Source organism: Sminthopsis crassicaudata, chromosome 5, assembly GCF_048593235.1.
Source record: "Sminthopsis crassicaudata isolate SCR6 chromosome 5, ASM4859323v1, whole genome shotgun sequence".
NCBI lineage: Eukaryota > Metazoa > Chordata > Mammalia > Dasyuromorphia > Dasyuridae > Sminthopsis > Sminthopsis crassicaudata.
This window is the reverse complement of record NC_133621.1, coordinates 242,996,381-243,008,537: the sequence shown is the minus strand read 5'-3', so window position 1 is coordinate 243,008,537 and position 12,157 is coordinate 242,996,381. Positions and strand designations below refer to the sequence as shown.

The 12,157-nt window shown below is 35.0% G+C and overlaps 1 protein-coding gene across 3 annotated transcripts in view; it reads left to right on the top strand.

The window, feature by feature from the left end:
* The window catches only part of SMCO2 (single-pass membrane protein with coiled-coil domains 2), an 89,081-nt gene that overhangs the window by 27,128 nt on the left and 49,796 nt on the right, over window positions 1-12,157 (top strand). For 2 of the 3 annotated variants that reach the window (XM_074267639.1, XM_074267637.1), the window contains 4 exons: window positions 2,459-2,605; window positions 3,323-3,428; window positions 7,322-7,378; window positions 11,224-11,280. In XM_074267639.1, coding sequence (XP_074123740.1) covers window positions 2,459-2,605; window positions 3,323-3,428; window positions 7,322-7,378; window positions 11,224-11,280 — 367 coding nt within the window. The remainder of the gene's footprint in view (window positions 1-2,458; window positions 2,606-3,322; window positions 3,429-7,321; window positions 7,379-11,223; window positions 11,281-12,157) is intronic. The other variant, XM_074267638.1, reaches the window with a different exon arrangement.

The following is a 12,157-nucleotide window of genomic DNA, read 5'->3' as shown; positions in this document are numbered from 1 at the left end:
AAAAATCCAGGATATTTTGCTGTCATTCAAAATATTTGACTCCTTTAAAATCTGTCCTAAGCCAAAGAGATAAGGGGAAAGTGTTATAATAGCTGAGTTAGTAGTAATTATTTAAGCAAATGTCCATGAACTTTAAAAAAACATTAGATAAAATTGTATTTCAGTATAAATTTATTTTGTAATCCTATATACATTTTTTTTTTATGCATTTAAAAAATCATTCTGAGGAGTCCCTAGGTTTCACCAAATTGTCAGATAGGTCCAAAGGGACATTTTTCCTCTATTAAATCAAAATTACTTTTATTTTTTTATTAAAGCTTTTTATTTACCAAAAATATGCATGGGTAATTTTTTAACATTGACTCTTGAAAAGCCTTCTGTTTCAAATTATCCCCTTCTTCCTACCACCCCCTCCCATAAATGGTAAGCAATCCAGTATATGTTATTCATGTTAAAATATATGTTAAATCCAATATATGTTTATATATGTATATAGTTTTCTTGCTGCACAAGAAAGAAAAAAAAACTGAGGAAGAAAACAAAATGCAAGCAAACAACAGAAAGAGTGAGAATGCTATGTTGTGGTCCACATTCAGTTCCCATGGTCCTCTCTTTGGGTGTAGATGGCTCTCTTCATCACTGAATGTGAATGCCCACAATGGGATGTTAATGCTCACTCAGCATTCACTACTGCCAGTCTCTCCTAATTCCCAGGCCCTCAGAGAAATCTCTGGTCACTATCTTTTGCAGTGCTTAAACCAGTTTTACCAAGCTTACCTTTGTCTGGGTGTTCCGAAATCTCTGGCCATCATTTCATATAACCATGCTTTAAAAGCATGATAGAGCACTCGAGAACACACATGTGCAAGCTCAAGATCTTTTATTCACGTGTTCATATCCTGCCCCTAATTGACCTCCTGCTGACTCTTAGTGAACTCCTGATGAATTCCTGCTTAAAGATAACCTGCTTCCTCATCCCCACAGCTTAAATAGGGTCTATAAGGTCACATGCACATCCAATCAGACAAGGAGACACCTCCTGTTAACGATGCAGATCTCAATGGGACCAGAACTCCTGCCCATGAGTGGTGCTTGCCTAGTTCACAGAAAACCACTTCTGGGGGTCTCAGGCAACAATGCTTGTTTACTTCTTGTTTGCACTGTACGTGACTCCTCCTCCGACCCTTACAACTGAACAATTGGAATTGGCTTCAGTTGTCTCCTTGTTGAAGAGGGCCACGTCCATCAGAATTGATCATCATATAGTATTGCTGTTGAAGTATATAATGATCTCCTGGTCTTACTCATTTCACTCAGCATCAGTTCATGTAAGTCTCTCCAAGTATCTCTGTATTCATCCTGCTGGTCATTTCTTACATAACAGTAATATTCCATAACATTCATGTACCACAACTTATTCAACCATTCTCCAATTGATGGGCATCCATTCAATTTCCAGTTTCTGGCCACTATGAAAAGGGCTGCCACAAACATTCTTGCACATATAGGTCCTTTTCCCTTCTTTAAGATCTCTTTGGGATATAAGCCTAGTAGAAACACTGCTGAATCAAAGGATCAAAACTGGATCACAGTTTGATAACTTTTTGAGCATAGTTTCAAATCGTTCTCCAGAATGGTTGGATCCAGGGAAATTAACTACTACTTCTAACAGGATTTCTCTAATGACGAGAATAACAAAATCCAAAATAATTAACAGCAATAAATTTCGACTTTATCATGATTTTTGGTGTAATGTGTAGGTTAATGTTTAGTTTCTGCCATACTAGTTTCCAACTTTACCAGCAGTTTTTGTCAAATAGTGAATTCTTATCCCAAAAGCTGGGGTCTTTGGGTTTGTCAAACACTATATTGCTAATAGTCATCGACTATTTTGTTCTGTGAACCTAACCTGTTCCATTGATCAACTGCTTTATTTCTTAGCCAATATCAAATTTTTTTTTCCCCTGAAGCAATTGGGATTAAGTGACTTGCCCAAGCTCACACAGCTAGAAAGTGTTAAGTGTTTTGAAGCCAGATTTGAGCTCAGGTCCTCCTGAATTCAGGGCTGGTACTCTATCCACTGTGCCACCTAGCTGCCCCACCAAATGGTTTTGATGACTACTGCTTTATAATATAGTTTTAGATCTGATACAGCTAGACCATTTTTATTTGCTTCTTTTTTTCATTAATTCCCTTGAAATTCTTGATCTTTTGTTCTTTCAGATGAATTTTGTTATTTTTTTCTAGGTCAGTAAAATAATTTCTTGGAAATTTGATTAGTATAGCACTAAATAAGTAGGGAATATTCTCATCAAAGGAATATTTTTTAAAAATAATTTTTAATTTAATCTTTTAAATTAAAAACCCCTGAATGGGAGAAACCAGTGAAAGAAATCTCAAGTAAGTACATCTGGGTCCTTTATTCCTTTGAGACTGATATTACATAATGTTGCTACAGGACTGAAGATTTATTTTTCAAGCTGAGGAATCTTAATGAAATGATGATGCTACAAATGAAAATAGTTGGAGATGAACTCCAACAATGGACTGAGAAAAATAACAACTTTATCAAAAAAATCTATTCAGCAGAATATACAATGCAGGGGTAAGTAGGGCTAGGCTTAGAATGCTAACTGGAAATTTGACCCCTGGGGCAACTTCATGATTAAGAGGAAAGACAAAAGTTCAAAGATATTCAGAGACCAGTGTCCCCATTGCCCATTCAGGATGTTAACCACAATTCTCAACTTGACTGCAAACTTCAGCTATTTGAGGACCAAGAGTATCTTTTACCTCATTTGTATCCCTAGCACTTAGCATAGTATCTGGCTATAGTAGTTGCTGAATAAATATTTATTGATAGAAACTGGCATTATATTCTGTGTATACAATGCAAATTTTATTGGAATTACTAGTAAAAGTGAGTCTTGAGTGAAGGTCATAAATGTGACTAGACCAGGACTTCAGTAGGTACTGGGAAGTTTCCAGGATAGAGGAAGCGTGTGGAACATGTTTCCTCCCCTTTTTAATCCTCTACATCTCACCAAAAGAGGAAAAATTTGAGGGGTGATAGGGAGGGAACTTTGGTATAATTAAATGCTTCCAGTGTGCTTAGCACGAGGATACACATAGAGAAAAACAAAACAGTACCTATTCTTAAAGAGATTACATTCTAATGAGGGAAGAGAAATTCAGAGAGTCCAGCCAGAAATAGGGACTATAATTTATTAGGCTTCTTTTTTTTTTTTTTAACCTCCCCTAGTACCTAGTCACAGTGTCTTTGCATGTAGTGGATACTAATAAAGGCATGTTTGTCTTACAGTTTATTAAGAGAAATGACCAAAATAGACTACCTTATAGAAAAATCAGACAATGAGGATGGAAGTCTGTCTGGAAATGAACATCAAAAACTGGGGGCCAAAAAATGGGTAATGTATTCCAAGGATGCTAAGGGATATTAAATTTCACTTTTCTTATATGGATTTACATGAGAAAAAAATTGGGGAAATTAACTACTACTTCTAACAGGATTTCTCTAATGACGAGAACAACAAAATCCAAAATAATTAACAGTGATACAGAAGTTACAAGCTCTGGTTTTGGACTATCATCAATCTTGGTGGGCTGCCCTCTAAAATAATAATTCTTTGCTTCATTCTGCTCCCATCCAGAATTTTCTCTGGGAACCCCTAGATCTCTGCAGATGTTTATTAAAAGTACACCATTTCCATTCAAGCACTTAATTTAACAGTGTGTTGGGTATGAGACACTTTATTTCACCTCACAATCAATATAGAAAACACAAAAGTCTTAGAAAAGTCCACAAATAATGCAGAATAATATTTAAGGTCTCACAGAGTACATATCAGTCAAGAAACTCCTCTCTTCTCCAGTGAGTCTCACATTCTACTTCAGGGATTTATATAGACCTCAAGCCTAATTAAAGTACTCTAAAGGCAAATGAATTTTGGTTCCTTTAGAGAGTCAACCTCTTTCACATTCTCATTTTCTAAACTAGAGACCTATTTAGCCTCATCCTCTGGGGAAATAAACTTGAGGTTTCTAGAAAGCATAGCCATTGAGTTTTTATTACCTTAATAACTTATGGTAGTAGTTAAGGGCAAACTTCTGGTGTTGGCTCTTCTGAATGGTACTTGTGATTCATTGCATCTCCTAAATTCAGGGGATATGTGCTCAATCCTTAATATAGGAATTCTCATCTCTCAGTCAGAAGCTTTAACTCTCTGTTGCTACCATTTCTTAGACCAGAAAGCTGCTGTAGCTTTTCTGCAATTGTCATTTTGATACTTGAAGTAGAAATTTCTTGGGAGTTAAGCAAAAGGGCAACTTTGGGCTGTACCTTTATCATCTAGTTTCTGTATCTCTTCCCAACATATCTTAGACTCATTTATCTTTTATAAACTTAGTAGAAAGTCAAGATTCTAATTCAAAGTAAGTTGAGATAATCATATTGTCCTAAATGCTGATTTAATTACTAATACTTAATGACATATATAGTATAATGAATCCAATGAAGGGGAATTCACACTATTAGAAATTAAAATTATTTAAAATATAGTAATTGGTTCTAGACCAACAGAAATATTTAGTGAGAATTTGAATAATGAAAGTACCTCGTGTGATTTATTATTTTCACTAATTCAGCTCTAACTGTAAATTGTTCATTAAGAGCCAAAACAGTCGTGGGCACTCCACAAATGCCATTAGGGAGATAAATTCAGCTATTAAATGAGAGGTTAATGAGAATGTCCAAAATTTCCACAGAGCAATATAGTCAAAGTTCTGAAATTATTAGGTCTATTACTGCCAAAAGTTCCTCTTGCTTCATACTTCATACATGGGGGTGGGAATGCCAGAAAGGGTTTCCTGATGGGGGGGAGATGCTTGAGTTCTGTCCTGGACCAGGCAGATTTGACTTCTCAACTTAAAAATAGTATGTTACATATGATTCTGCTTCCTTGATATGGTGTGTGTGATCTTTTCATAATGAGTTTTCAGAGTAGTCCCCCTTGCAAATTAATTACACCTATCTAAGCTTTTATCAATAGGGTCTTTGTCTATCTGAATAAGGAATGGGTTTATATAAGGGAATTGGCTCCTGAGTTGTTACTGTGTGCTCTTATCTAACATTTGGCTCCAGAATCTATTATCTAGCTACACATAATCCGTATATGCTAATCCAAGAGGATCTGGATCATTATTCATTTATTATATAATTTATTATTATAAACTTTGGTTTGTCCATAAAGCTAAGCTTGCACCACTATGAATAAAGAGTTCTGTTTACCTAACATGATTTTCCTACCTTTGAGATGATTTAAAGAAGGTAGAGTATCTTTTTTTTTGTCCCTTCTTTCCCCATTGCTCAATAGATAATGGATAAGTAATTTTGTCACAAAACTTATCCTTGTGAAAACAGACTGACTTACCTACTGAGCTCTTTTCAGAGGATACCTTTGGGAATTTGAAACCTGTAGGCTGAATCCAGGTGCCATGTTTGGAAAGGAGGGAGGAAGTGTTCTTTATAGGAGGATCATATGATGTTGACTCCAATATGGGTTTACCCAAAAGTGTCAGGTGTTTTACACTAGGAAGAATTGGGAATCACTTTCAGAAGGCTTTTTCTATATAGTGTTGATTCTAGTATGGATATACTCAAGAGAGTAATTATTTTACACTTGGAAGAATTGGGAGTCACTTTCAGAAGACTGTTTTTCTATGGACCATGAATCTAGTTTTATAAACCTCAACCATGGAATTTCAGAATAACACAGTGAATTTACAGTTTAAGGAGATCCTTTAGCAAAGTGGTAACATTTTTCTTTTAACTGCTTTTAGTTCAAATCTAAAATGTCATCTTTTGTCAAAAAGGTTCAATCCATTCCCTACTTCATGCTTGTAAGCATGTCAAAAACAATCCACAGTAAATGCCATAAATATGAACTGCAAGGGAAAATGGTACAATCTTAGTGAATGAGAATTGGAATCAAAAGGTTTTGCTGTACTTATTATAATGTTCTAAAAATGTCAAGGCAATTGCTTGTGTCTAATTGTGAACAAATAAAAATTTATTGTTTTGTACTAAAAAAAGTAATGAATATGAATTCTCAAATTATGATGATCTAATTCCTTTGAATTTGTCCCCTTTCTCTTGATTTTTTTTTCTTCTATGGATTTCTGATGGAATTATCTAGAAGGAAATAGTCAGATCTCAATTCATTCTGTGAAACTCAGAATTATTTAATAAGGAATTATTTAATAAAGGAAGGTTGGAATTGTCCTGGGGATATAGGCTAATCACAAAAATAGGAAGCATTATCTGATAGTAAACTGACTCAGTAGCACACAGGACTTCTTACACCATTCATCTATACCTTGATGCATATGGACATCATTCCATTTAGCCCTTCCATGTGCTTTCTTTCTGTTTCACCTAAAAAAGCCTCTTAGCACCTCAAAAATCCTACAATAATATGGAGGCAATTATTCTTATCATCCTATAAGCATTAAGTTTTAAGTTATATTTTGTGGTCAGCTCTTCTCCCTGAATTTTAATTTTCCTATATCTCATAACAGTGGCTCTAATTCTTTCATAATGTGTCTTTTTTTGTCCTCCCTTCTTTAGTTCACCAATCCAACATCAACATTAATCCTTAGAACATTGTTATATCTTTACTACCAAGAAAGAGTTGGAAAGAACTGAACAGCCCATCAATTACCTTAAACACCTTTGTTAGACTTTGTGTCTTCAGGCCAGAGATTTTTCTGATCTGGATCATTATTCATTTATTATATAATTTATTATATTATTATATATTACATATGTAATATTTCATTTATCATGTTCATTCATATACTATCAAATTCATTTTTTATTATTCAATTAATAATATTTCATTAATATCTCTTGGTCATTGGAAGAAGTATTATCCTGAAAAGTATTCTAAGCTTCACTATAATTTTGTGCTGAGAAAAGGGAGAGAGAATGAAAGAGAGAGGGGAAAGGGGCAGGGAGGAAAGAGGAGGAGAGAGAGAATGTGAGTGCACTCTTTTTTTTTTTTTTTTTTTTTTTTTTGAGGAACAGGAACGTTCTTAGCCTTCCACTAAGATCTATAAAAAGAAAAGCAGGTTTAACTGAGGAGCAAATCATTTGCTATTCTACGGGAAAGGAGAAAATTGTATTTTTTTCTATTCTTAATCATGCTCAACATAATTAGAAAAAAAATCTAGAGTTTGCCTATTTGTTTCTCTCTTGAATTTATTTTTGATATGGAAATCACTAATTCTGAAATATCCACAGAGGGAAATGGAAACAAAAGAATATCCTGCTCTGGACAGTATCCTCAAAGAATCTGCAGTGAGTATTATAAGAGATAAAGAAATAAATAAAAAGGAAAAAATGAAAAAGAATGAAAAGTGAAAATCATGAGATAGAATAAGGGAGTAGAATGAAAGGGAAATAACAAATGAGAAAACAATAAGATGGGGTTTAATGGGATGAAAAGAAGTTGCTATGAAGTGAGTGAGGAAGCTAGAAATGAGAGAAATTATGGGGAGAAGAGAAAGAAAAATGAAAATATAACCTTTGGAAAGAAAAGCACATAAACTCTTTTGTAAATCCCATGGAATGCTTGCCCCTGAAATTCAAGAAAGCCAGGTTACAATTCAGCTAACAACAATATGGCATTTTTCTTGGAATTCAGAGCTTGGCAGATCACATTAACTAACAATTAATTAACTCTGAGATTATCACATATATTCAAGTTGATTAACTTACACCTGATCATATCCTCCATAAACCAATGATTCTGAATCCCTTTAGATCATCATTCAGCTTCATTCACCATTCCCACACCCAGTTCCTTATTCCCATCACACTTAATTCTCCCACGCCAAAGTCCCAACCGAAAACTAACCACCCTTCCACTGCGCATTCTAAAATGACTGTTCCAAAGGGAGAAAAAAAATTAGCCTTCATCTCAAATCTTTTCCTTTCCCACTCCTTCCATCTTCTGATGGTCACTGAAATCCAACTCCGCCTTGATGACACAGCGTTCTTCCCCATCCTTTCCATTACTGCCTTTACTTGACTCATTTTCCTCAACTCACTGGTTGAGACAGGAGAGTTGGAATACTCCATGATCCTCATTGCCCCTTCCTTGATCTGCCAGTACTTCTACCACTAAGTAACTTCCACCTTGGTTCCTTTAATCTACGACTTTCACCCAATCAAAATCCTGCTCTATACATTTCCCTTCCTTCTTCAATGAGTTATATACCTAGATCACAATCTTTCTCTCTTCTACAACTCCTGCCCTCTTATTAGGGGACTTAAATGTACATATTTACACTAGATTATATTAGGTCAAACACCCTAACTGTCCAGTAGTTTTACTCATGACATTTCCTATGAACTACCTCAGACACACAAAAAAAGGTGGTCATTGATCTTGGCCCCTGACCCTGCTTTCACTCATAAATGTACCTTTATGTTCAAGAACTCAGAAATACTCTTATCTGGACATAATCCATTGGTTTCCATTTTCCACTCTGTATTCCCTTACCAAATCCTATTATTTATCCGTACCATGACATTTAATCCCCAAGTTCCTCAGTTCTTTCTCAGGCTATCTCCTTTGCACTGATCACTCTCTTCTCTTTCTCCATTTTACTCTATGCTGAACCAATTTAACTATCATCCTCTTCTCCTTAATCTATGGACCACTTATCCAATATAATATTGATTCTGTTGTGTGTGTGTTGAGGTTTGCCTCAGCCTCAAATGACCCCTTTCATTTACCACCTTTACTTCTATACATATGCTGCTGAACAAAAGTAGAGATCACAACTATTCTCACTGGGTCCACTGCAAATATGTAATATAAGTTTAATTGGACTGCTTGGCAATTTTTCTACATCTGCCTTATCCTATTTTCCACAGTAATTCTTCCAAATTTTTTCATTCCTCATCAAACCTTCCCTGGTTCCATTTTGTCACACCCTTTTCCTTAACTGAGAACTTTACCTCATATTTTATTTTTAAAAATAAGGTCATTTTCTGAGAGTTCCTTCTCTCTTTTTCCTCATATATATTTGAAATCTCTTGCTATTATTTCCTTTTTCACCCCCATCTCATACAAAGAGGTGGCTCTACTCCTTGCCAAGGCAAACACCTCTCTACCTGTAAAAATAATCTTCTTCTATCCCACCTCCTTCAATAGATTACACTCCGTTTCATCATCATCTTCTCCAACCTATTGCCCTTTCTATCCTGCTCTTCTCCCATTTATCTTCAATCTTTTCCTGCCTATCAGCTCCTTCCCTGATACCTACAAATATGCCTTCTCTCTCTCCCCCATCATAAAAATCTCTCTTCATCTTTTCAACTCCAACTACTATCATGTTGTATCTTTTCTGCCCTTGGTTAGCTAAACTTAAGCAGGCTGTCTAAAACAGAAACCTCCACTTCCTCTCTTAGTCTTTTCTTAATTTCCCAAAATATGGCTCCCAACTTCATTGAATTGAAACTGCTTTCTCCAATTACCGATAATCTCCTAACAGCTGAATCCCATAGTTTTTTTCTCAATCTTCATTCTTCTTGGCCCCCTTTTCAGGTTTTGACATTGTCAATCACCCTCCTTCTCTCTAGATTTCTGGGACACTATTTTCTCCTGATTTTCCTCTTCCTTATTCGACTATGCCTTTTTGGTCTTTTTTTTTTGCTGAATCCTTTTATATAGGTCCTCTGATTGCGTGTATACTACAAGAGTTTGTATTGGGCCCTTTTTTTTTTTTTTTTCATTTTATATTACTTTTCATAAGTTCCCTTGGATTTATTATCTCTCCAATGATAATTCTCAGATCTACCTATTCATCCCTAACTCTTCTTCTGATCTCCAATTGTCTTTCATATATCTCAAAATGGAGGGTCCAGTAGACCTCTTTAACTTATCCAGATAAAACTGAATTCATTATCTTTTTTCCAAAGCCTTAACCCTTCCAGACTTCTCTATTACTGTCAAGAGTACCACCACCCTCTCAGTCTCTCAGACTGACAATATATAATCCTCAACTCCTTATTATCTTTTACTCCCTCCCTTGTCCCAATCTTTTCCAAGGTCTGTTGATTTCAAATTTGTATTATCTTTCAAATTTACTCCCTTCTTTCCTCTGACACTTCTGTCTCTGTAATACAAACCCTCATCACCTCACATTTATACTATCGTAATAAATTGCTGACTATTCTCCCTACCACAGGTTTCTCCCCACTCTGGTCCATCTGCTTCAGCTAAAAATCTTATTAAAAAACTTTTTTTTTTTTTTTAAAGCTTCCCCAGTGCCTCTTAGTTCTAATGCCTTCCCTCTGTTGATGATTTCCTATTTATCTTATACATAGCTATAAGTATTTGTTTATTTATTGATTAGATTGTGAGGGATTGTCTTTTGACATATTAGGCATATAGTAAATGCTTAATAAATATTTATTGACTCTAAAGAGACCAGATATAATTCCATATTAAACTAATCCTCACTCATCACTTCTTACTTGGGCTACCAAAATATCCTCCTAATTAGTGCCTCCCTCCTCTTGTCAAGCCATCCTACACATACCTTTTTAGCTCCTATTCCTAAAGCATGACCACTCAGTGAGTCAAGAAGTTTTAGCAACAGACATTAACAGATTTCTCTGTTTGGCATTTAAAGCCATTCACAGTCTGGCTCCAAGCTCTCTTTCCAGGCTGAGATCGTATTATTCTTAACCAAAATGACCTACTTTATGTTCCTTAAAAGTGGCATAAAAGTTTCCTCTCCCTATCCTTACTGTTCCCATGTCTCATCTTTGCTTCTTGGAATTCAAGATCAGATCAGCACCACCACGTAGATGCCCTTATAAGAATTACCCTAATTGTTAGGACTTTCTATGCCTCACCCCAGAAATCACATTGTATATAATTTATATTTACTTTTCTGAGTATATGTTATATAATGTTTACATTTTTGTCTTTATATGTCATTAAAGACTTAATAATGTCTGGCATCTACAAGGAACTTAACAAATGCATATTGAACTGAATTGAATTGAAAAATGTATTTGCATTAAAATATGTAACTTTGTTACTAATGGAACAAAAAGCCTTTTTTCTTTCCCTGAAATATGAAACCTTTTCTTGTACAAACTCTTAATATTTTTCTTTTAAATAGGAGAAGATAATAAGAATTAAAGGACAGGTACAAAAAACTGACAAAGAATTAGTCCAGGTAAACAAGCTTTGGTTAATTGATGGGGGATGGGAGGAGGGATAATTCAGCTAAATCTTTAATTGCAGTAAAACCTCAAAACATACAATTATAAATGAATTGCATTGTGAGGCAGAATATTTTCTTTCATTAGAAATATTCAAGGGCAGCCTTATTAGATACCTGTCAGAGATGTTGTATGGGCAACATGTTGAATGAGATATGAGGTTGGATTAGATGACTTCTAAAGATCCTTTTATATTTGAACCTAGCATTCTTTTATGAGTACTGACACAAGAGGAACTCTAATTTAGTTTCTCATGCTTTAATTCAAATCTATAAAATGGGAAAAAGCAAACAAACAAAAACAAACATTTGCCACCTGCCTGATTCAGGACTGTACAAGCTTCTCATAAGTATGGTTTTGTCATTCCACCAATTTGGGTACTTTCTATAACTATACAGATATCTCAATTCATCTATATTTTTCTATTCTATGTGAATCTTTTTCATGTCTTCCTATATCTTTGAAATAGGGCCCTACTCAACATGGAATTTTACCATCATAGATTTAGAATTAGGAGGGATCTTAGAAGCTATCTAGTCCAACCCCTTCATTTTACAAACTGAGGTTCAGAGAGATTAAATGATTCATGCAGAGATAAGAAGCAGAGGGAGAATTGGAAACTAGCTCCTTTGATTCTAACTCATTCTACCATGCCATATTGCACAGATGTCAATGGGACATATATGTTGTCCTTCAATTATTCTTTGCTCTTCTATCTTCATGACTAATCTACCTCATCATCCATTTCCCCCCCCTGATCAAAACATTTCTTTGCTGACATCTTTTTTTTTGCTTTTACATAATTCTCCATTTATAATGTGTTGCAGCCTG